This window comes from Kogia breviceps, chromosome 18, assembly GCF_026419965.1.
Source record: "Kogia breviceps isolate mKogBre1 chromosome 18, mKogBre1 haplotype 1, whole genome shotgun sequence".
NCBI classification, from domain to species: domain Eukaryota; kingdom Metazoa; phylum Chordata; class Mammalia; order Artiodactyla; family Physeteridae; genus Kogia; species Kogia breviceps.
The window spans coordinates 4,580,197-4,604,295 of NC_081327.1; the positions used below are offsets into that span (position 1 = coordinate 4,580,197).

Genomic DNA, 24,099 nt, shown 5'->3' on the forward strand with positions numbered 1-24,099 from the left:
CATGCCATTCCATGTCATTCATCTTGGGCTTATTTCAAGCTTTCTCAGGGAACCCTCTGTCAATGTACTTTTAATGCTTTCTGTATTACTTAACTATTTGATTCTTAAGCTTCGGTTGCTGAGCACGACCCTCTGAGTTCAGGTGCTTGCTGTAACATTTCTTACCTTCTTGATCTGAGTTGAGTTTCTCAGAGTGTCTGTGACAGTTTTTGTCCTCTGTAAGATGGGGACAGATCTTTCTTTAATGAGCTGTTATGTTGATAACAAGGTCTTGCCTGTAAAAGTACTTATTTAGAGTAATGTTTAGAGTAACATTCCTGTAACTTAGAGCAATAGGAAGTGTTCAAACACTTTCAGTCGTCATTACCATCATCATAGTTGAAGATTTTGACCTTTCGTTAAAAGCACTGCGAACTTTGTCACCTCATCTATATGCTGAATCTCACTCTGTGTGTAGAACGTAATACCTAACACTTCTACATAGACAACACGGTGCTGAGTTTTACTTATAGGCGTTTCATAGATTTTTGACAGTGATGAAAAATCCATATTAATTGGAGGATCTCATAAGGTCTTATGAAAAAGCATGAGAAATTAAGATTAGAGATAGGTAATTTTTCAAAATACCTCTAAATGGATCTGGTAGAACACATACTTTAATTAAATCAGTCCTTACTCCTTACTTCTCTTTTCCATTTGTATGAAGATGAGAACTCTTCATGACCCATTGGTGAAATGTGGTTTCATTTCAGGAACAGTTGACGTTTGAGGATGTGGCCATCGAATTCACTCAGGAGGAGTGGGAATGCCTGGATCCTGCTCAGAAAGCCTTGTACAGGGATGTGATGCTGGAGACCTACAGGAACCTGATCTCCCTAGGTGAGGATAACTTCCCTCCAGAGCTGGGATCTGCCCTTGGGTATCTTTGCATTTTCCCTTGTGTGCCTCTTGGGAGGCCCTGATAGTCTTTGAAAGCCCTGTTGACTCACCCATGATGTGGCATCATGAGTTTAAACTGACCCTTTCTTCAGTTGCTCTGCGCGTTTCATGTTACATCAGCGGTTGTCCCAGAGCTTAATTACGTACAAAGCTCAATGGCAAACTTGAAAAAATACCAGATTTCCCATTTTCTGCCTTTTGGCTTTTGACTCAGTTTTTGCAGGAAGAGAGCTCGATGTTTGCATATTACACCGTTCCCTGTGTAGAAGGGAGGCGGTGGATGAATTTGTGAAATATTTTTCCTGACCCTTCTGTAATGTCCTCAATCCTCAACTGAACAAAGAACTGGGATTTCAGGAAAACCACAGCACTTCTCATTTCTTTGTCCTGATAAACCAGAATTTCTGTTTCTTTTTAAAAAAAAATTTTGGCCACACCTTCTGGCTTGTGGGATCTCAGTTCCCCGAGTAGTGATTGAACCCGTGCCCTCTGCATTGGGAGCATGGAGTCTTAACCGGTGGGCCACCAGGGAAGTCCCAGAATTTCTTTTTCTGATCTAGTATCTCCACATTGGAACAAGAGAAAGAGCCGTGGACAGTGGGGAGAAATGTGAAAAATAGCCAAGAGTACATCGTGTGGGAGTATATCAAAAGTGTAAACAAAGATGGGTATCTCAGAAGGGCTGTTTCTTTTGTTTAGGGGTGTGTGGGACAGGCAGGTGCATTGGATCTTCTGTGATTGTTACTTAGGAAAAGTGTAAGGACAGTGGACGGAGAGATCCTCTTTCTGATCCCAAGTCCTACAAGGGGAGCATATGTGAATCTTTCAGGCTCTTAGCTTGGCATCTGTGGGTCGAGTACATGGTCCCATCTCAAGATCCTATAATGTCTGACCCTTACACGTTGTATTATTTTCACTCTTGTACTGCTCTACCTAGTCTGGGAATGTTGACTGTTCCTAACTTTACCTTCCCCTTACTTTGTATGATTTTACCTCTTAAATTTCTTTGAAGTATATTCCTAAGGTCTGAAATTTTACCTGGTTTCCTTGCTGTGATATTGTACCTGTGTTTATCTGGCAACCTCTTGTGGAGTCTCTATGGAGAGTGTTGACTGGGTAACAGAAAATTTTGATAGAGACGCTATTCCTCGTATGTTGTAATATTCTCTTGCTCTGTACAAAATCACCACTCGAAGCTACTCAGTAGAGTGGTCAGCATGTTCTAGGATATGAGATAGAAACTATCACAGGAGTCTGACTGATAAGTCTTTCCAAAGGGTTATTTTCTGGCTTTGGGGACTTGTCACAGAAGCCTGTCTCAAGGGCACTGTGGCCATGTTATGCATGTGTCTCAATGACCATACATTTTAGCCTCTTTAAATTGGTATAGGAGTTTATCCCAGGACAACTTCGTCAAAGCTCACATTCTCAAATCTGTGAGGCTGTTGGCTGAACTGTTGTTGATGCCACATTTTTCATTGCCTGTGCCATTGTCCATTCTACGTCAACAGCGAATTTTGAAGCGTCTTAATGAGAGCTTATGAAGTGGAGGGATACCTTCAGTGATGAACAATACTGTGTTTAAGACACTGGTACTTTTCTTTTGTACATTTCTATGCATTATAAGTGATTTTTTATTTTATCATTAGGTTCAGATTTCTATGTTACTCTTGGGGGTTTTGTTTTATATTTGCAATGCGTGGGATGGTTGATTGGGGAAGGGTCCCGAAGGGTCCCTTTGGTGGAATTGGTGATAAGTCCCTCCCAGAATCTTTATATATTCTTCATACTCATCTATTATGAGATATATGACTTAGAAATGTTTTCTCTTTTACTGTTGGTTGTCTTTTCATTGTGCTTTAATGCACAGTAGTTTATATTTTTGATATAGTCCAATTTATCTGTTTTTATTTTGTAGCCTGTGCTTTTGGTGTTATACCTGATAAATCATTTGTGGGTCCAATGTCAAGAAACTTTTTCTGTATGTTTACTTCTAGGAGTTTTATACACTTGGGACTTAGGTTTAGGTCTTTGAACCATTTTGAGTTAATTTTTGTCTGTAGTGTAAGATAATGGTCCAAGTAAATACTTTAGTTAGTAGGTATCCAGTTTTGGCAACACCCTTTTAAAAACATTTATTCATTTTTAATTAATTTTTTTTGGCTGCATTGGGTCTTGCTGCGCGTGGGCTTTCTCTAGTTGTGGTGAGCGGGGTCTACTCTTTGTTGTATTTCACAGGTTTTTCGTTGTGGTGGTTTCTCTTGTCGTGGATCACCAGCTCTGGGCGCATGGGCTCAGTAGTTGCAGCGCATGTGCTTAGTAGTTGTGGCACCCGGACTTCAGTGGTTGTACATGGGCTCAGCAGTTGTGGCTCGTGGGCTCTAGAGTGCAGGCCCAGTAGTTGTGGCACACGGGCTTAGTTGCTCCATGGCATGTGGGATCTTCCCGGACCAGGGCTCGAACCCGTGTCCCCTGCATTGGCAGGTGGATTCTTAACCACTGCGCCACCAGTGAAGTCCTGTCAACACCTTTTATTCCATAGACTGCATTCCCCCATTAAGTGGTCTTTACACCTTTGTGAAACATCGTTTAAACATCTGCACAAGAGGTTTTGTTTTTTTTAAAAGTATAGTTAATTTATAATGTGTGTTAATTTCAGGTGTACAGCAATTTACAAGATATTTAATATAGTTCCCTGAGCTATACAGTAGGCCCTTGTTGTTTATCTATTTTATATATAGTAGTTTGTATATGTTAATCCCAGACTCCTAATTTATCTCTCTCCTCGACCCCCTAACCCCCTGCATCCTGCACTTTCCCCTTTGGTAACCATAAGTTTGTTTTCTATGTCTGTGAGTCCATTTTTGTTTTGTAAATAAGTTCACTTGTATCACTTTTTTAGGCTGCACATATAAATAATATATGTCTTTCTTTGACTTCACAGGTCCATCCATGTTGCTGCAAAAAGCATTATTTCATTGTTTTTTATGACTGAGTAATATTCCATTGTATATATGTGCCACATCTTCTTTGTCCCTTCATCTGTCAATGAAAATCTAGGTTGCTTCCATGACCTGGCTAGTGTAAATAGTGTTGTTAGAAACACTGGTGTGCATATATCTTTTCAAATTAGAGTTTTTATCTTTTCCATATATATGTCCAGGATAGGAATTGCTTGTTCATGTGGTTAACTTTATTTTTAGTTCTTTTTTTTTTTTTTTTGCGGTCCGCAGGCCTCTCGCTGTTGTGGCCTCTCCCATTGCGGAGCACAGGCTCTGGAGGCTCAGGCTCAGCGGCCATGGCTCACAGGCCCAGCCACTCCGCGGCATGTGGGATCTTCCCCGACTGGGGCACGAACCCGTGTCCCCTGCATCGGCGGGCGGATTCTCAACCACTGCGCCACCAGGGAAGCCGTATTTTTAGTTCTTTAAGGAACCTCCATACTGTTCTCCAAAGTGGCTACACCAGTTTACATTCGTTTCAACAGTGTAGGAGTGTTCTGTTTTCTCCACACCCTCTCAAGCATTTATTGTTTGTAGACTTTTTGGGGGGGGGGCACGCAGGATCTTAGTTGTGGCACGCAGAATATTTAGTTGGGTCATGCGGACTTCTTAGTTGCCTTATGTGGACTCTCAGTTGCAACATGTGTATGGGATCTAGTTCCCCGACCAGGGATTGAACCCGGGCCTCCTGCATTGGCAGTGTTTGGCCTTACCGCCTGGACCACCAGGGAAGTCCCCTATTTGTAGACTTTTTGATGGTGGTCATTCTGACCAGTGTGAGGTGATACCACTTTGTGGTTTTGATTTGCATTTATCTAATAATTAGTGACGTTGAGCATCTTTTCATGTTGCTGTTGGCCATCTTTATGTCTTCTTTGGAGAAATACCTATTTAGGTCTTCTGATAATTTTTTGATTGGGTTGTATGGGTTTTTTTGATATTAAGCTATATGAATTTTGCATATTTTAGAAATTAATCCCTTTTTGGTAGCATCATTTGAAAATATACTCTTCTAGTCCATAGGTTGTATGTTCGTTCTTTTTATGGTTTCCTTTGCTTTGCAGTAGCTTTTAAGTTTAATTAGGTCCAATTTGGGGGTTTTTTGCTTTTATTTCCATGTCTCTAGGAGACAGATCCAAAAAAATATTGCTGTGATTTATATCAAAGAGTGTTCTGCCTTTGTTTTCCTCTAGGAGTTTTATAGTATCTGGTCTTACATTTAGGTGTTTAATCCATTTAGAATTTATTTTTGTATGTGGTGTTAGAAAATGTTCTAATTTCATTCTTTTCCATGTAGCTGTCCAGTTATCCCAGCACCACTTACTAAAAAGACTGTCTTTTCTCCATTGTATATTCTTTCCTTCTTTGTCATAGAATAATTGACTGTAAGTGAGTGGGTTTATTTCTGAGCTTTCTATTCTGTTCCATTGATCTGTGTTTCTGTTTTTTGCCAGTACCATACCGCTTTGATGACTGTAGGTTTGTAATATCGTATGAAGTCAGGGAGTGTGATTCCTCCAGTTCCATTCTTCTTTCTCGAGATTGTTTTAGATATTCGGTGTCTTTTGTGTTTTCATAGAAATTTAAAAAATGTTTTGTTCTCGTTCTGTGAAAAATGCCATTGTTAATTTGATAAGGATTGCATTGAATATGTAGATTGCCTTGGGTAATATGATCATTTTAACAATGTTTCTTATTCCAATCCAAGAACATGATATATATTTTCATCTGTTTGTGTCATCTTTGATATCTTTCATCAGCATCATATAGTTTTACAAGTACAGTTGTTTTGCCTCCTTAGGTAGGCTTATTCCTCGGAATGTTATACTTTGTGATGAGATGGTAAATGGGATTGTTTCCTTAATTTCACTTTATGATATTTCGTTGTTAGTATATAGAAATGCAACAGATTTTTGTATATTTATTATTTTTTATATTTATCCAGCAACTTTACCCTGTTCATTGATGAGGTCTAGTAGTTATCTGGTGGCATCTTCAGGATTTTCTATGTGTAGCATCATGTCATCTGCATACAGTGATAGTTTTACTTATTTTCCTGTCTGGATTCCTTTTATTTCTTTTTGTTTTCTGATTGCAATGGCTAGGATTTCTAAATATATGTTGAATAAAAGTAACAAGAGTGGACATCCTTGTCTTGTTCCTATCTTAGATGAAATTCTTTCAGCTTTTCATTGTTGAGTATGATGTTAGTTGTGTGTTTGTCATATATGGTCTTTATTATGTTGAGGTAGGTTCCATCTGTGCTGACTTTCTGAAGGGTTTTTATCATAAATCAGTGTTGAATTTTGTGAGAGGCTTTTTCTGCAACTATTGAGATGATCATATGGTTTTTAGTCTTCAGTTTGTTAATGTGATGTATTATACTAATTGACTTGCAGATATTGAAAATCTTGCATCCCTGGAATAAATCCCACTTGATCATGGTTTATGATTCTTTTCATGTATTGTTGGATTCGGTTTGCTAGTATTTTGCTGTGGGTATTTGCATATATGTGATATTGACTTGTAATTTTCTTTTTCTGGAAAATCTTTTTCTGGAAAATCTTTTTCTGGCTTTGGTGTCAGGGTTATTATGGCCTCACAGAATGAGTTCATTGGAAGTGTTCCTTCCTCTCCAAAAGTATTTTTAGTAATAGTTTCAGAAGAATGAGTGTTAGCTCTTGTCTAAATATTAGAATGGGAAAATTCACCTGTGAAGCCATCTGGTCTTGGACCTTTGGTTCTTGGAAGATTTTTTTTTTTTTTTTTTTTTTTTTTTTTTGTGGTACGCGGGCCTCTCACTGTTGTGGCCTCTCCCATTGTGGAGCACAGGCTCCGGACGCGCAGGCTCAGCGGCCATGGCTCACGGGCCCAGCCGCTCCGCGGCATGTGGGATCTTCCCAGACCGGGGCACGAACCCATGTCCCCTACATCGGCAGGCGGATTCTCAACCACTGTGCCACCAGGGAAGCCCTCTTGGAAGATTTTTAATCACAGTTTCAATTTCAGTACTTGTGATTGGTCTGTTCATATTTTCTGTTTCTTTGTGGTTCATTCTTAGGAGATTGTACCTTTCTAACTCATTTCTTCTATCTAGGTTGTCCATTTTATTGGAGTATGGTTTCTTGGAGTAGTCTCCTTTGATTCTTTGTATTTCTGTGGTGTCCATTGTAACTTCTCCATTTTGATTTCTGATTTTATTGATTTGGGCCCTCTCCCCTTTTTTATTGATGACTCTGGCTAAAGGTTTATATATATATATATATATATATATATATATATATATATATATGTATATATACGGATATACATATATATACACATATATATTTTTTATTGGAGTATAGTTGTTTTACAATGTGTTACTTTCTACTGTATAGCTAAGTGAAGTAGAGTTTCCTGTGCTGTACATCAAGTTCTCATTAGTTATCTATTTTATACATATTAGTATAAAATAGCATGTTAAAAGATACTTTCTTCTTTCCCAATATAAGTATTTAAAGCAGCAAATTTCCCTGTAACTACCATTTCACTTATTAGTTTTTTAAAATTAATTTTTATTGGAGTATAGTTGCTTTACAATGTTGTTAGTTTCTACTGTACAGTAAAGTGAATCAACTCTACATGTACATATATTCCCTCTTTTTCAGATTTCCTTCCCATTTAGGTCACCACAGAACATTGAGTAGCGTTGCCTGTGCTATACAGTAGGTTCTCATTAGTTATCTATTTTATACATAGTATCAGTAGTGTATATATAACAGTCCCAATTTCCCAATTCATCGCATCAGACCCTGCCCCTTCGTATCCATACATTTGTTCTCTACGTCTTTGTCTCTATTTCTGCCTTGCAAACAGGTTTATCTGTACCATTTTTCTAGATTCCACCTATATGCATTAATATACAATGTTTGTTTTTCTCTGATTTACTTCACTCTGTATGACAGTGTCTAGGCCAACCACGTCTCTACAAATGACCCAATTTCATTCTTTTTATGGCTGAGTAATATTCCACTGTGTATATGTACTACATCTTCTTTATCTGTTGGTCTGTTGATAGACATTTAGGTTGCTTCCAGGACCTGGCTATTCTAAATAGTGCTGCAGTGAACATTGGGGTGAATGTGTCTTTGAGTTTTGGTTTTCTCTGGGTATATGCCCAGTAGTGGGATTGCTGGGTCTTATGGTAATTCTATTTTTAGTCTTTTAAAGAACCTCCATACTGTTCTCCATAGTGGCTGTATCAGTTTACATTCCCACCAACAGTGCAAGAGGGTTCCCTTTTCTCCACACCCTCTCCAGCATTTATTGTTGGTAAATTTTTTGATAATGGCCATTCTGACTTGTGTGAGGTGATGCCTCATTGTAGTCTTGATTTGCATTTCTCTAATAATTAGTGATGTTGAGCATGTTTTCATGTGCCTCTTGGCTATTTGTATGTCTTTGGAGAAATGTCTATTTAGGTCTTCTGCCCATATTTTGATTGGGCTGTTTGTTTGTTTTCCTTTTTCATTTCTAATTTTATTGGTTTGAGTCCTCCCTCTTTTTCTTGATGAGCCTGGCTAAAGGTTCATCAATTTTGTTTATCTTTTCAAAGAACCAGCTTTTAGTTTTATTGATCTTTGCTATTATTTCTGTTTCATTTATTTCTGCTTTTTTTATTCTTCTGGTAGGATTGTATTGCTGTAAACTTCCCTTAGAACTGCTTTTGGTGCATCCCATATGTTTTGGATCATTGTGTTTTCATTGTTATTTGTCTCTAGGTATTTTTTGATTTTTCTCTTTGATTTCTTTACTGATCTCTTGGTTATTTAGTAGCATAATGTTTAGCCTTCATGTGTTTTATATTTTTTACAGTTTTTTCCCCTGTAATTGATTTCTAATCTCATAGTGTTGTGGTTGGAAAAGATGCTTGATATGATTTCAGTTTTCTTAAATTTACCAGGGCTTGATTTGTTACCCAAGATGTGATCTATCCTGGAGACTGTTCCATACGCACTTGAGAAGAAAGTGTATCCTTCTACTTTCAGGTGGAATGTTCTGTAAATATCAATTAAGTGTATCTGGTCTATTGTGCCATTTAAAGCTTGTGTTTCCTTGTTTATTTTCTGTCTGGATGATCTGTCCATTGGTGTAAATGGGGTGTTAAAGTCCCCCACTATTGTGTTACTGTTGATTTCCTCTTTTGTGGCTGTTAGTATTTGCCTTAGGTATTGAGGTGCTCTTATGTTGGGTGCATATATATTTACAATTGTATGTTTCCTTGGATTGATCCCTTGATCATTATGTAGTGTCCTTTCTTATCTCTTGTAACAGTCTTTAAAGTCTGTTTTATCTGATATCAGTATTGTTACTCCAGCTTTCTTTTGATTATCATTTGTATGGAACAGTTTTTTCCCATCCCCTCACTTTCAGTCTGTATGTGTCCCTAGGTCTGAAGTGGGTCTTTTGTAGACAGCGTATATACAGGCTTTGTTTTTGTATCCATTCAGCCAGTCTGTCTTTTGGTTGGAGCATTTAACCCATTCACATTTAGGGTAATTATTGATATGTATGTTCCTATTACCATTTTCTTAATTGGTTTGGGTTTGTTTTTGTAGGCCTTTTTCTTCTTTTGTGTTTCCTGCTTAGAGAAGTTCCTTTAGCATTTGCTGTAGAGCTGGTTTGGTGGTGCTGAATTCTCTTAGCCTTTGTTTATCTGTAAAGCTTTTGATTTCTCCGCTGAATCTGAATGAGATCCTTGCTGGGTGGGATAATCTTGGTTGTAGGTCTTTCCCTTTCATCACTTTAAATATATCCTGCCACTCCCTTCTGGCTTGCAGTTTCTGCTGAAAGATCATCTGATACTGTTTTTTTGTTTGTTTTTTGTGTTGTTGTTGTTTTTTGTGGTACGCGGGCCTCTCACTCTTGTGGCCTCTCCTATTGCGGAGCGCAGGCTCAGCCGCCATGGCTCACAGGCCTAGCCGCTCCGCGGCATGTGGGATCTTCCCAGACTGGGGCATGAACCCGTGTCCCCTGCATCAGCAGGCGGACTCTCAACCACTGCGCCACCAGGGAAGCCCCATCTGATAATCTTATGGGAATTCTCTTGTATGTTATTTGTTGCTTTTCCCTTGTTGCTTTTAATATTTTTTTCTTTGTTTTTAATTTTTGTTACTTTGATTAATATGTGTTTTGGCGTGTTTCTCCTTTGGTTTATTCTGTATGGGACTCTCTGCACTTCCTGGACTTGACTGGCTATTTCCTTTCCCATGTTTAGGGAAGTTTTCGCCTATAATCTCTTCAAATATTTTCTCAGACCCTTCCTCTTTTTCTTCTTCTACTGGGACACCTATAATTCGAATGTTGGTGTGTTTGATGTTGTCCCAGAGATTTCTGAGGCTCTCCTCAATTCCTCAATTCTTTCATTGTTTTTTCTTTATTCTGCTCCATGGCAGTTATTTCCACCATTCTATCTTCCAGGTCACTTATCTGTTCTTCTGCCTCAGTTATTCTGCTGTTGAATCCTACTAGAGTATTTTTAATTTCAGTTGTTGTGTTGCTCATCACTGTTGGTTTGTTCTTTAGTTCTTCTGTGTCCTTGTTAAACATTTCTTGTGTTTTTTTTCTATTTCTGATATTTCATTATTTTTAAATGTAAATTTATTTATGTTTATTTGTTAGTTTGGGGCTGTGTTGGGTCTTTGTTGCTGTGTGTGGGCTTTCTCTAGTTGCAGTGAGTGGGGGCTACTCTTTGTTGTGGTGCACGGGCTTCTCACTGTGGTGGCTTCTCTTGTTGCAGAGCATGGGCTCTAGAGTGCGTGGGCTCAGTAGTTGTGGCTCGCGGGCTCTAGAGCACAGGCTCAGTAGTTGTGGTGCATGGGCTCAGTTGCTCCGCGGCATGTGGGATCCTCCAGGACCAGGGCTCGAACCCATGTCCCCTGCATTGACAGGCGGACTAGCAACCACTTGCGCCACCAGGGATGCCCTATTGCTGAGATTTTAGATCATCTTTACTGTCATTACTCTGAATTCTTTTTCAGGTAGACTACCTACTTCCTCTTAATTTGCTTGGTCTTGTTGGTTTTTTACCTTGCTCCTTCATCTGTAGCATATTTCTCTGTCTTCTCATTTTGTTTAATTTACTGTGTTTGGGGTCTCCTGTCCGCAGGCTTCAGGGTTGTAGTTCCTCTTACTTCTGGTGTCTGCCTGCAGTGGCTGAGGTTGGTCCAGTGGCTTGTGTAGGCTTCCTGGTGGGGGAGACTGGTGCCTCCGTTCTGGTGGGTGCAGCTGGATCTTGTTCCTCTGATGGGCAGGGCCACATCCGGTGGCTCTTTTTGTGGTGTTTCTGAGCTTAGTATGACTTTAGGCAGCTTGTCTGCTAATGGGTGGGTTTGTGTTTCTGTCTTGCTAGTTGTTTGGCACGAGGCGTCCAGCACTGGAGCTTGCTTGCCGTTGGGTGGAGCCAGGTCTTGGTGTTGAGATGGAGACCTGTGGAAGAGCCGAGAGTTCTCTGGTCGTCCAGCGTCCTGGACTAGGCTCTCCCACCTCAGAGGCTCAGGCCTGACCCCTGTCCAGAGCACCAAGACCCTGCAAGCTGCATAGTGTGGAAAAAAAAGGAAAAAAATAAAAGAAAAAGAAAACAGACACAAAGAAACACACAAACGAAAACAAAAAAGGAAACGAACAAATAAAACCCCAAGACAAATGTTAAAAACAAACCAAACAAAAACACACAAAGAACCACACACACACACACACACACACACACACAGAGATAACAAAAAAGAAAAGAGCAACCAAACAAATAAACGAACCCCAAAATGAAAACAAACACTAAAAACTAAACTTCCAAAACAAAAAACTAAAAACAAATCAAAAGCAGAAATCGAACTCTCGGTAGGTCTCTGCACCTGCTGTGGGCACTGTGAGACCAGCTTATACTCTGACCTGACCCAACTCCTATGAGTACTTGCCCCCAAAGTCCACAGCCTCAATTGTGGGAACACTCGTTCGTTGTCTGACAGATGGAGGGTTTACCAAGCCGACTGAGGAATTTAATCTGCTGTTCCTGTGGCTGCATGGAGAACTTGCCCTTTCTCTTCTTTGGTCGCACTGCCCCGCAAGCTCAGCTTTAGTTTTGGTCCCGCCTCTGCATTTGGGCCACGCTCAGGAGTCTCCTCCCCACCCAGGCAAGAGAGAGTGAAAGCAGTGGCTCGCCCAGGCCAGGGAGGGGGAGGGATACAGCATTCACAGTTGGGATGTGTGGGGAGTGCCTTTGACGTCAGAGACCAGTGGGAATTTGCAACAGCCCAAGGTGTGCCGTTTGCTCTCCCCAGGAAGTTGGCTCCAGATCGCTGTACCATTGGCAGTGGTGGGCTGCACTGGCTCCCAGGAAGGTGTGGGCAGTGACCTGAGCTTGCTCACGGGACCCTTGGTGGCAGCGGTGGCAGCAGTAGCCATCACGCCCACCTCTGGGGTCCAAGATATCAGGCACAGCTCTCACCCAGCCCTAGAGCTTGGGTAAGCTGTGCTCTGCTGTCTGTGAGCACGTGGAGAAAGAAGCTCCTAGGGCGGGTGTGCCCCTCTCCTCGTGCACCCTGCAACAATGGTCCCTTGTCTATCTGGCAGGCCCAGGTTTCTTTATGGAAGAAACCTCAGGCTGTCTTCTCATAGCTAACCCCCAATCCTCTCCCTGGGGTCTGACCTCTGAAGCCCGAGCCTTAGCACCAGCCCCCACTCGCCCCGGCAGGGAGGCAAGCATCTCAGGCTGGGGAGTGCTGGGTGACACCGATCCTCTGTGCGGGATTCTTTCTGCATTGCTCTCCGCACCCCTGTTGCTGCGTTCTCCTCAGGCTCCAAAGCTCCCCCTTGTCTCTGCCAGTGAGGGGGCTTCCTAGTGTGCAGAAACATTTCCTCCTTCACAGTGCCCTTGCAGAGGCATGGGTCCTGTCCTGATTCCTTTGTCTCTTTTTTTTTTTCTTTTTTTCTTTTGCCCTACCCAGTTACATGGAGATTTTCTTGCCTTTTTTGGAAGTCTGAGGTCTTCTGCCAGTGTTCAGTAGGTGTTCTGTAGTTGTTCCACATGTAGATGTGTTTTTGATGTATCTGTGGGGAAGAAGGTAATCTCCACATCTTATTCCTCCACCATTTTCTGAGACTTCTCTATCAATGTTCTTTATCTTTTCAAAGAACCAGGTTTTAGTTTCATAGATCTTTTCTTTTTTCTTTTTTTTGTTTTTGTTCTCTATTTAATTTATTTCTGCTCTGATCTTTATATCTTTCTTTGGGGTTTTGTTCTTTTTCTAGTTCCTTTAGGTGTAAAGTTAGGTTGTTTATTTGAGATTGTTCTTGAATCCTAAGTTTAGCTTGTTTTGCTATAAACTTCACTTAGAACTGTTTTTACTGTGTCCCATAGGTTTTGGGTCATACTGTTTTCATTTTCATTTGTCTCTAGGGTTTGTTTTTTTTAAATTTCCTCTTTGATTTCTTCAGTGATCCACTGGTTGTGTAGTAGCATATTCTTTAGCTTCCACTTCTTTGTGTTTTTTGCAGCTTTTTTGTTTTTTGGTTTTGTGGGGGGTTTTTTTAGTTGATTTCTAGCCTCATAACATTGTAGTCGGAAAAGATGCTTGATATGATTCCAGTTTTCTTACACTTACCGAGTATTGCTTTGTGACCCAGCACGTGGTCTGTCTTGTAGAATGACCCATGTGCACTTAAAAAGAATGTGTATTCTGCTGCTTTCAGGTGGAATGCTCTATAAATATCAGTTAAGTCCATCTGCTCTAATGTGTCATTTAAGGCCTGTGTTTCCTGATGGATTTTCTGTCTGGATGATCTGCCCATTGATATAAGTGGGTGTTAAAGTCCCCTACTATTATTGTGGCTGCTGTTCATTTCTCCTTTTATGTCTGTTAACATTTGCCTTATATATTGAGGTGCTCCTTAGTTGGGGTGGATATATATTTGGAATTGTTATATCTTCTTTTTGGATTGACCCTCTGATCATTTTCCTGTGGCCATCTTTGTGTCTTTTAACAGTCTTTTTTCTTTTCCAAGTCTATTTTGTCTGATATAAGTGTTGCTTCTCAAGCTTCCTTTTTATTTCCATTTGCATGGAATACTTTTTACCATCCCTTCACTTTCAGTCTGTATATGTCTCTGCATCTGAAGTGAGTCTCTTGCAGGCAGCATAGGTACAGGTCCTATGTTTGTATTCATTCATCCAGTCTGTATCTTTTGGTTGCAGCATTTAGTTCATTTACATTTAAGATAATTATTGATATCTATGTTTCTATTGCCATTTCGTTAATTGTTTTGGATTTGTTTTTGTACGTCTTTTTGGCCCCCTTTCTTGTTCTGTTGTGGTTTAATGAGTATCATTAGTGTTATGGTTGGATTTCTTTTTCTTTTTTGTATGTATATGTATTCAAGATTTTTGTTTCTCAGTTACCATGAGGTTTTTGTATACTAGTATATATGTTTATGTCCTTGTTTTAAGTTGATAATCTCAAATGCATTTTAGATACCCTGCACTTGTACTCTCCTCTCCGCATGATTACTGTTTTTGATATTATATTTTACATCCAGTTGTTTTGTATATCCCTTAACTGCTCATTGTGGATACAGGTGGTTTTACTACTTTTGTTTTTTAACCTACCTACTAGCTTTGTGTGTGGATGATTTTCTGCTTTTATTGTATGTTTGCCTTTACCAGTGAGCCTTTCCATTTTGTGATTTTCTTGTTTGTAGTCAAGAAAGTCTTGTGGTCTTTTCCCACTAGAGAAGTTCCTGTAGCATTGGTTGTAAATTTGGTTTGGTGGTGTTGAATTATTTTAGCTTTTTCTTGTCTATAAATCTTTTGATTTCTCCGTCAATCTGAAGGAGAACTTTGCTGGGTTGACTACTCTTGGCTGCAGGTTTTTCTCTTTCATCACTTTAAGTATATTGTGCCAGTGCCTTCTGGCTTGCAGAGTTTCTGATGAAAAATCATGTGATAGCCTTATGGGAGTTCTCTTGTATGTTTTTTATTGCTTTCCCTTGTTGCTTGTAATTTTCTCTCTTTAACTTTTGTTGTTTTAATCAGAATGTGTCTTGGTGTTTCCTTTCCCAGGTTAGAGAAGTTTTCATCTATTATCTCTTCAAATATTTTCTCAAGCCCTTTCTCTCTTCTCCTTCTGTGAACCCTGTATTGTGAATATTAGCATACTTGCTCTTGTCCCAGAGGTCTCTTAAACTGATGTCATTTCTTTTTATTCTTTTCTTCTTTTCCCTTTGGTGGCATTGATTTCCCCTACTCTGTTTTCCAGCTCACTGATCCATTATTCTGCCTCATTTCGTCTATTTTTTTTTTTTTTTTTTTGGTGGTACGTGGGCCTCTCACTGTTGTGGCCTCTCCCGTTGCAGAGCACAGGCTCTGGACGCGCAGGCTCAGCGGCCATGGCTCACGGGCCCAGCCGCTCCGCGGCATGTGGGATCCTCCCGGACCAGGACACGAACCCGTGTCCCCTGCATCGGCAGGCGGATTCTCAACCACTGCACCACCAGGGAAGCCCCCATTTCGTCTATTATTAATTCATTGTATTCTTCATTTCAGTTACTGTATTCTTCAATTCTGTTTCATTGTTATTTAGAATTTCTAAGTCTTTGTTAAAAACTTCTCACTTCTCACATTGTGCATCCATTCTCCTACCAAATTCTTTGATAATCTTTATGATTATTACTCTGAACTCCTTGAAGAGTTTGCCTGTCTCCACGACACTTGGTTCTTCCTCTGGGCTTCTATTTTGTTCCTTTATCTGAAACATATTCCTCTGTCACCTCATTTTGTCTAAATTGCCATTTGTATTTTATGTATGTGGTAGGTTAGTTACATTTCTCAACCTTGGAGAAGTGGCCCTCTGTAGGAGACGTCCTATGCATTCAGGCAGTGCACTCCCCTTTTGTCACTTATGGACCAGGGGCTGTCTGTTCCCCAGGTAGTATGTGGCCTGCGTTTGCAGACTTGGTGTATAGGCTGCAGAGACTATAGTTTTCTTGCTTCTGGTGTCTGACCCCTAGTGAATGAAGCTGGTCTAGAGGCTTGTGCAGACTTCCTTGTGGGAGGGGCAGGTGCCCGCTCACTGGTGGGTGGTGCTGGGTCTTTGCCTCTGGTGGGTAGGGCCTTCTGGTGTCTAGGGCCCTGGGAAGTAGCTGAGGGCTCGGGAAGTCTTTAGACAGCCTGTCTGCTAATGGGTGGGATTGTACCCCTGCCCAGTGTGTTGTTTGGTCTGGGGGGGGGGGTGTCACAACACCGGAGCCTGCAGGGTTTTGGATGGGGCCAGGTCTTGGTGCCAAGATGTCAGCCTCCAGAAGAGCTCATGCAGATGAATGCTCCCTATGTCCACCACCCGTATCTATGTCTCCTGACCATGCTACAGTTGCCTCCTGCCTCCCCTGGAGATCCTCTAAGACCAGCAGGTAGCTCTGGTCCATGCTCCTATGATATTACTGCTTTGGCCCTTTGTCCCGGTGCATGTGAGATTCTTTTGTGTGCCCTTTAAGAGTGAAGTTTCCATTTCCCCCAATCCTGTGGAGCTGCAGTCAATTCCCGCTGGCCTTCTAAGCCAAATGCTCTGAGGACTCTGCTTCCTGGTGCTGGACCCCTGGGCTGAGCTGCCTCACGTGGAGCTCAGAACTCTCACTCCTGTGGGAGAACCTCTGTAATATAATTATTCTCCAGTTTGTGGGCTGCCCACCCAGGGGGCATGTGATTTGATTATATGGCCAATCTGCCCCTTCTATCTAGTTGTGGTTCCTTCATTAGCTGTTGAAGATCTTTTCTGGTAGGTTCTAGTTCAGTGGTTGCTCTTCAGTCAGTTGTGATTTTGGTGTGCTTGTGAAAGGAGGGGAACTTTAGGGTCCTTCTCTGCCATCTTAGCCACTATCCCACAAGAGTTTGTTTTTGGAAGTCTTTTCTATTCCAGGAGTCTGTCTGTATGCCAGTACCATGCTGTTTTGATTAGTGTATCTGTGGAATAAGTTTTGAAATAAAGAAGTGTATACAACAAGTTTATTCTTTTCAAGATCGTTTTTGCTATTTGTTTTCTCCTGAGACTCCATATGAATCACAGGATGGATTTATCTGTTTCTTCAGGAAAACACTACTGGAATTTCACTAGGGAATGATTCGAATATAATGATCACTTTGGGTAGTATTGACCTCATGACAATATAGACTTCCAATCCATGAATTTGTGATGTCTTTGCATTTATTTTTGTCTTTTCTAAAATTTTCAGCAGTCTTTAGCTTGCAATATACATATCTTTACCTTCTTGTATAATGTTGCGTCTAACTTTTTTTTTTTAATTCTCTTGTAACGAATATTTTTCTCATTTTCTTTTTTGGTTGTTCATTTTTATGTTTATGAACCCAACTGAATTTTACATGTTGATTTTATATCGTGTCATTTTTTAGAGCTCTAAAAATTTTAGGTTTTTTTCTGCGGAATATTCACGGTTTTCTACATATTAGATCATGTCAGTTGTATACAGAGATGATTTCACTCCCTTTTGCTATTGGGATATCTGTTACCCAATTTTCTGCCTCTGTGTTCTTCCTGGGACTTCCAGTAATATGCTTTTAGAAATATTGATAGCAGGTATCCATGTTTTGTTCCTGATCTTAAAGGAAAAGCTTTCATTCTTTCACCATTGAGTATGATGATAGCTCTGTGTAACTGCTCTATTGCAGGATATTTTTCATCATAGTCTTCTACCTTTTCCTAATAAAGAACATACATCACACATGATGTTGAATCCAAATTCATATGCCTGTTCCTCATTGGAGTTAGAAGCAGAGAAATGTGTATTAGTTGAGGAGGTGCCAACCAGAAACTTGGGAGACCTGGCCTTGCCTCAAATCCATCTTCCTGGCTGGCCAGGGTGCAAGATTTTTAAAGGGTAAGGGAGAGAGGGGAGGGGAGTGTCTGTAATCCCAGCTTTCCTATAAGATCTCAGATGCAGACTTTTGAGAACCAAGTTGTGGCTTCCTTTCTGATTATTCTGTATGTTCCTGCAAAACAGTTCCTAAACCAGAGTCTTGTAATCCCTTAACTTCCTTCTAGGAGACAGGAAAAGCAATAGTTCAGGCATTGTATTATTTACTTAGAGCCAAATGTGACGGGTTAAGAATTTCAATTCTCAAAACAAACAAACAACAAAAAAAAGAATTTCAATTCTCAGTTGACCCTCTGGTGTCATCATTTTTTTTTTTTTTTTTTTTTTTTTTTTTTTTTTTTGCGCGGTATGCGGGCCTCTCACTGCTGTGGTCTCTCCCGTTGCGGAGCACAGGCTCCGGACGCGCAGGCTCAGCGGCCATGGCTCACGGGCTTAGTTGCTCCGCGGCATGTGGGATCTTCCCGGACCAGGGCACGAACCCGTGTCTCCTGCATCGGCAGGCGGATTCTCAACCACTGCGCCACCAGGGAAGCCCTGGTGTCATCATTTTTTAAGTCCTCTTGGGGTAACTGGTTGAAACCACAGTTGGGGTTCATAAATCAAGGTACCAATTTAAGTTACCAATCATGGAAGTGATTAAGTTGGACTTGCTTTTCCTTTGTTTCTGTATTCTCTCAATCCCCTAATTAGTAACTGCTTGAATCTGACTTTTTGAACTCAGGAATGGTCTAGGAGACTAAAGCCTTTTTTTTTTTTACAAACAGGAAATGGGAGACTCTAAGGCTTTTGTAACCAGGAAGGCCCTGCAGATTCCTGTTCAGTTTCAATCCCCCCTTTTCTTTGGTACTCCTCAATCTTGAGATGAACATGTGTGGAAGAAGAGACAGAATAAAATTTTCGATAGAGAGGTTAATCAGACTTAGCAGGAGAACTCAGATTTAAGGCAACTTAACTTTTGAAAATTATGGTCCCCTACTCTACTGGAGGGTTGATTCAGTTTCTTTATATCTGCGTGTACGTACAGAAGAAACTCATTCATCTTTATATGGCTTTTTCCTGGTTTTTCCTTCTGATTTCTGCTAATAAAATTCATGTTCTTTATGATATGACTTTATCTGCATTATATCTTATGTGGTTTTCATTTGCACTTTTTTCAACAACATTGTGTCTGACCCTAGTTAATAAATATACAAAGTGCTTGCTCACTTTTTGTTTCTAGTATTTTGGAGCCATTAAACCAGATAATTAAGGATACTGCATAGGTAAGGATTGCTCTGTTACTGGCCATTAGATAACTGGAGAATATTTTATGTCTTAATTTATAAATACCATTTACAGATGACGGTCTTTTAGCATGTATTATGCAATACAACTGACACGTACTACTTGTTGATGTAAAATGCCTTTTCTTTTTGGGTACATAGTTCTATAGCAAAGATTTAGAAAACTATATTGTTTCTTTAAAATTGTTCTATCAAATTCTTCATTTTCTCTGTTATATTTGTTTTACAGTTCCAAACAGCCAGTTATATTATTAATTGGATAAGTTCTATTTTGGATTATTTCCCAGTACAATACATTGTCTATTTTTAAAAATTATTTATGGGGCTTCCCTGGTGGCGCAGTGGTTGAGAGTCTGCCTGCCGATGCAGGGGACATGGGTTCGTGCCCCAGTCTGGGAGGATCCCACATGCCGCAGAGCGGCTGGGCCCGTGAGCCATGGCCACTGAGCCTGTGTGTCCAGAGCCTGCGTTCTGCAATGGGAGAGGCCACAGCGGTGAGACGCCCGCGCACCGCAAAAAAAAAAAAAAAAAAAAAAAAAAAATTATTTATGTACAGTAAGTATGCGGAATACATCGATAGCATATTTTTCTCCTCAATTATGAGACAGCAGTATGTTTGGTGTTGGTTGGTATGTTCTTAGAGGTGATAGTAGAAAAATACTCTTTCTTTGAGAGCCGACATAAGTTTGTCCAGTGTGTTTTTGTCATACGGTGTTTTTTTAACGGAATACATCGATAGTATATTTTTCTCCTCAATTATGAGACAGCAGTATGTTTAGTGTTGGTTGGTATGTTCTTAGAGGTGATAGTAGAAAAATACTCTTTCTTTAAGAGCCGACATAAGTTTGTCCAGTGTGTTTTTGTCATATGGTGTTTTTTTTAACTTAGGCTACCTTAAAGTATATTTGGATTTATGTTATCACGCTTCCTTAAGTAAAGAATTCTATTCCTTTAGTGTTTCCAAAAATTTAAGGTCATGGTTGGGGCATTTCATACCTATCTTTCGTATAAGTATTACATTTGTAATATCATATATTCAACATGAGACATATATCTTTGAATTATTGTGAATGGGATACCTATGGTTCTTTATATCTTGTAGATATCTCCCCTATACATGTGATCAAGCAATTACAACCCAAAGTGAACAGTGATAAAGGAGAAGTATTCCAAACACTGATGTTGGGAAGACCTGAAAGCTGTAAAATCAAACATTTTCACCTGTGGGAAATTCAGGAAAATATGTATGACTTTGAGTGTCAGTGGAGAGATGATGAAAGAAATTACAGAGGAATGCCTTTAATCTGCAACAAAAATCTCACTGATGGAAGAGATCAACATGGTAGAGGGGGTGCAGGAATCAAGCCCTATGGAAATAGGCTTGGATTAAACTTTGAGGATAAACTGCAGATATTTCAGGCTGATGGGATAATTTCTGAATGTGATGTAGTTGAGAGGTCTATCAACAATAGTTTCTCATTTTCACCACTTCAAAGAATTACTCCTAGTGTCCAAACCAATGTTTCTAATATATATGGTAATGATTTTGTGCATCCTTCAGTGATGACACAAAACCTTAAAGCACACAGGGAAAGACCTTGCAAATGTAATGAGTGTGGGAAAGCCTTTCTTAAGGCCTCACACCTCATTAAACATCAGACCATCCACACAGGAGAGAAATTACATAAATGTGACATATGTGACAAATTCTTTGGTCGAAGTTCACAGCTTGCACATCATAGGAAAATTCATTCCGGAGAGAAATGTTACAAATGTAATGAGTGTGGCAAAACCTTTAACAATGGCTCCACCCTTGCCAGACATCAGATAATCCACCCAGGAGCAAACTTACATAAATGTGACGTATGTGGTAAAATCTTTGGTCAAAATTCATACCTTGTACGTCATCGGAATATTCATGCTGGAAAGAGAAGTTACCAGTGTAATGAGTGTGGTAAAACCTTTACTGAAAGCTCAAACCTCGGTAGACATCAGAAAATTCATACAGGAAAGAAATTATATAAATGTGATATGTGTGGCAAAGTCTTTAGCCAAAATGCACACCTTGCTGGGCATCGGAGGATTCATACTGGAGAGAAACCTTATAAATGTAATGAGTGTGGGAAGCTCTTTAGTCAGCATTCACATTTCACAAGTCATAAGAGATTTCATACTGGAGAGAAACCTTACAAATGCAGTGAGTGTGGCAAGGCCTTTCGTGAGAAGGCAGTCCTTTTAAGTCATCAGAGAATTCATACTGGTGAGAAACCTTACAAATGTGATGAGTGTGGAAAGGTGTTTAGTCAAAAATCACATCTTCGACTTCATTGGAGAGTTCATACTGGAGAGAAACCTTTCAAATGTAATGAGTGTGGCAAGTTCTTCAGTCGAAATTCACACCTTACAAGTCATCAGAGAGTACATATAGAGAAACCTTTCAAATGTTTTGAGTGTGGGAAAGCCTTTACTCAGGTCTCAACCCTCACTAACCATCAGAAAACCCATACCTGAGAGAAACTGTAAGTGTGATATTATGTGGGAAGGTCTTCAAAATTCACACTTCAAAATTCACACCTAACCATTGTTCAGAGAATTCATACTATGGAGAAATCATACAAATAACAGTGTGGCAAAGCTTTTGTGCATTGAGCCTCACCATCAGAGAATTCATACTAGAGAGAAACCTTACATATATAGTGAGTGTGGCAAAGTCTTCAGTGTGCTTTCAAGCCAAACTTACCATCAGAGGATCCATACTGTTTAGAGCACTTAAAAATATAATGAAGGGGACTTTCTTGGTGGTCCAGTGGTAAAGAATCTGCCATACAATGCAGGGGACATGGGTTCGATCCCTGGTCGGAGAACTAAGCTCCCACATGCCGTGGGGCTACTAAGCCTGCGCACCACAACTACTGAACTTGCGTGTCTCAACTAGAGCCCGCGTGCCGCAAACTGCAGAGCCCACACGCTCTGGAACCCATGCGCCACAACTACAGAGCTCATGCACCCTGAAGCCTATGCGCCACAACTAGAGAAGAGAAAACCCGCACGCCACAACTAGAGAGAAGCCTGCGCACTACAATGAAAGATCCTGCATGCCTCAACAAGGATCCTACATGCCGCAGCTAAGACCCAACATGCCAAAAATAAATAAATAATTAATAAATCTTTTTAAAAAATACAACAAAGGTGGCAGTGCTTTAGGAGGCTTTCACATCTTAGGCTTCACGAGAAAAGTCTGGATAGAAGCCAGATAAATGTATTTAGTATAGTGTCAGGCCTTTAGAAAATGAATTCAGTCTAGGAAGATTCCTCACCAATGCCATGAATGTGAAAAACCTATTCTCACAGCTCACATCTCACCAATATTGAGGTAATCCGCACTCTTCAGAACATTACAAATGTACTAAATTTTGAATGCTTTTAGATTGTGCCTTAAACTCAGTGATCACCAAATACTTCATGTTTTAAAATGCAACGAATATGTCAAAAGTTAAACTATTGCTCATTCATCACTAGATATCAGAATATCCTGAGTAAAACCCACAGAAATGTATGTGGCAAGGATCTTACCCAGAAGTCACAAGATGGGAACATACTGGTGCCATACCTCCCAGATGCACTGGTTGAGGCAAAACCTTTACCTTGAGTTCAAGTACTTGGCAATTGCAGAAAGTCCATATTGAAGAGAAGCTATGGAAATGTATGAATAGAGGCTTTCTCCAGGCCTCACAGTGCACTAAGCTTTAGAGCACACATTTTTGAGAGAAACCACACAAAGAAGTATATGTCCTGAGGACTGTACTTGAAGATCAAAACTGAGATACAGAGGATTTATGCTGGCGAGCAAGCTTTCCGATGGAATGAATGTAAATTTTTACATCAAGTATCCACACCTTTAGTGTAATGACAGAATTCTTACAGGTTACAAAGTATACATGGAAAAACTTCATGAAACAGTACATCCTTGGGGTTTATCAAAGAACTAATATTTGGGACAGTCCTTACAAATATAATGAATTTGGTGAATTTTTTGAGCAATTCTTACAACAGACCATCAGAGAAGGCATACTAGGAATAAATAAATCTTTAGTTCTCTGAGGTTAACCTGAGATATCACATACTGCAGAATCATTACAAGTCAAAACATGTTAAAACTTCTGACGTGTGTATATGAGAGGAAAAAGGACATGTAAAAATAACCGATTATCTTCAGTATATTAAAATTTAATTATTTGAGTTTTCTTGAAAAGGCTACTTACTATTTATGCTTCTCAACCTAAAGTTTGAAGTAGCAGGGAAGAACAAGTCTGTCTCTATATTGGACCTTTTCCTTTTCCTTTAACATTTGTACTCTATTGCTTTTGCTACAAGTGAATCACTAAAGGGATGTTGCCTATAAGCTTAAATTATACATAATGGGCTATCTTTGGGAAACCTGATTCCCGTGTAATATGCATTAAACTAAAATACCTTTGTTTACCTCATGGGAAACCTTCTGTCCAGGCTCCCCTGTGAATGGCTTCAAGAAAGAAGAAATTAAAACATCCCCTCAGGAATCTGATTGGAACCAGGACTTTACTCCCTCCTCTTAGTATGAAAGAAGCCCGAATTCTAACTCAGGGAAGACGATTCTTTGGGACAGTAGTCCACCATCTTCTGGGTCTGCTGGCTTTCTGAATAAAGCCACTATTGCTTGCCCCAACAACTCGTCTCTCAGTTTATTGGCCTGTTGTGTGGTGAGCCCTAAGAGCTTGGCCTTGCTAATATGTTGATTTCATGCATTCATTACAGGCCTTTCATGATGGTCTCTGGGAAGGAATCAGTAAGATGAGGGGGCCAACTTCATTAGGTGTGGTTCATTCACATCCATGTTCCCTGGAAAAACATGGACTCTGAATGATCAAATTCAATGGCGTGTGAATTAGTGTCAGGGAGGGGCAGAGAATAATGTA

At 40.1% G+C, this 24,099-nt stretch overlaps 2 protein-coding genes across 3 annotated transcripts in view; both read left to right on the top strand.

Annotated features, from left to right (window-relative positions):
* Window positions 1-23,341, top strand: part of LOC131744556 (zinc finger protein 665-like) — a 35,154-nt gene extending 11,813 nt beyond the window's left edge. The window contains exons 2-3 of the mRNA XM_059044149.2: window positions 753-879; window positions 20,247-23,341. Coding sequence (XP_058900132.1) covers window positions 753-879; window positions 20,247-21,655 — 1,536 coding nt within the window. The 3' untranslated portion in view covers window positions 21,656-23,341. The remainder of the gene's footprint in view (window positions 1-752; window positions 880-20,246) is intronic.
* LOC131744519 (zinc finger protein 677-like) overlaps window positions 1-24,099 on the top strand; it is a 126,661-nt gene that overhangs the window by 11,812 nt on the left and 90,750 nt on the right. The gene's annotated exons all lie outside the window — the stretch shown is intronic.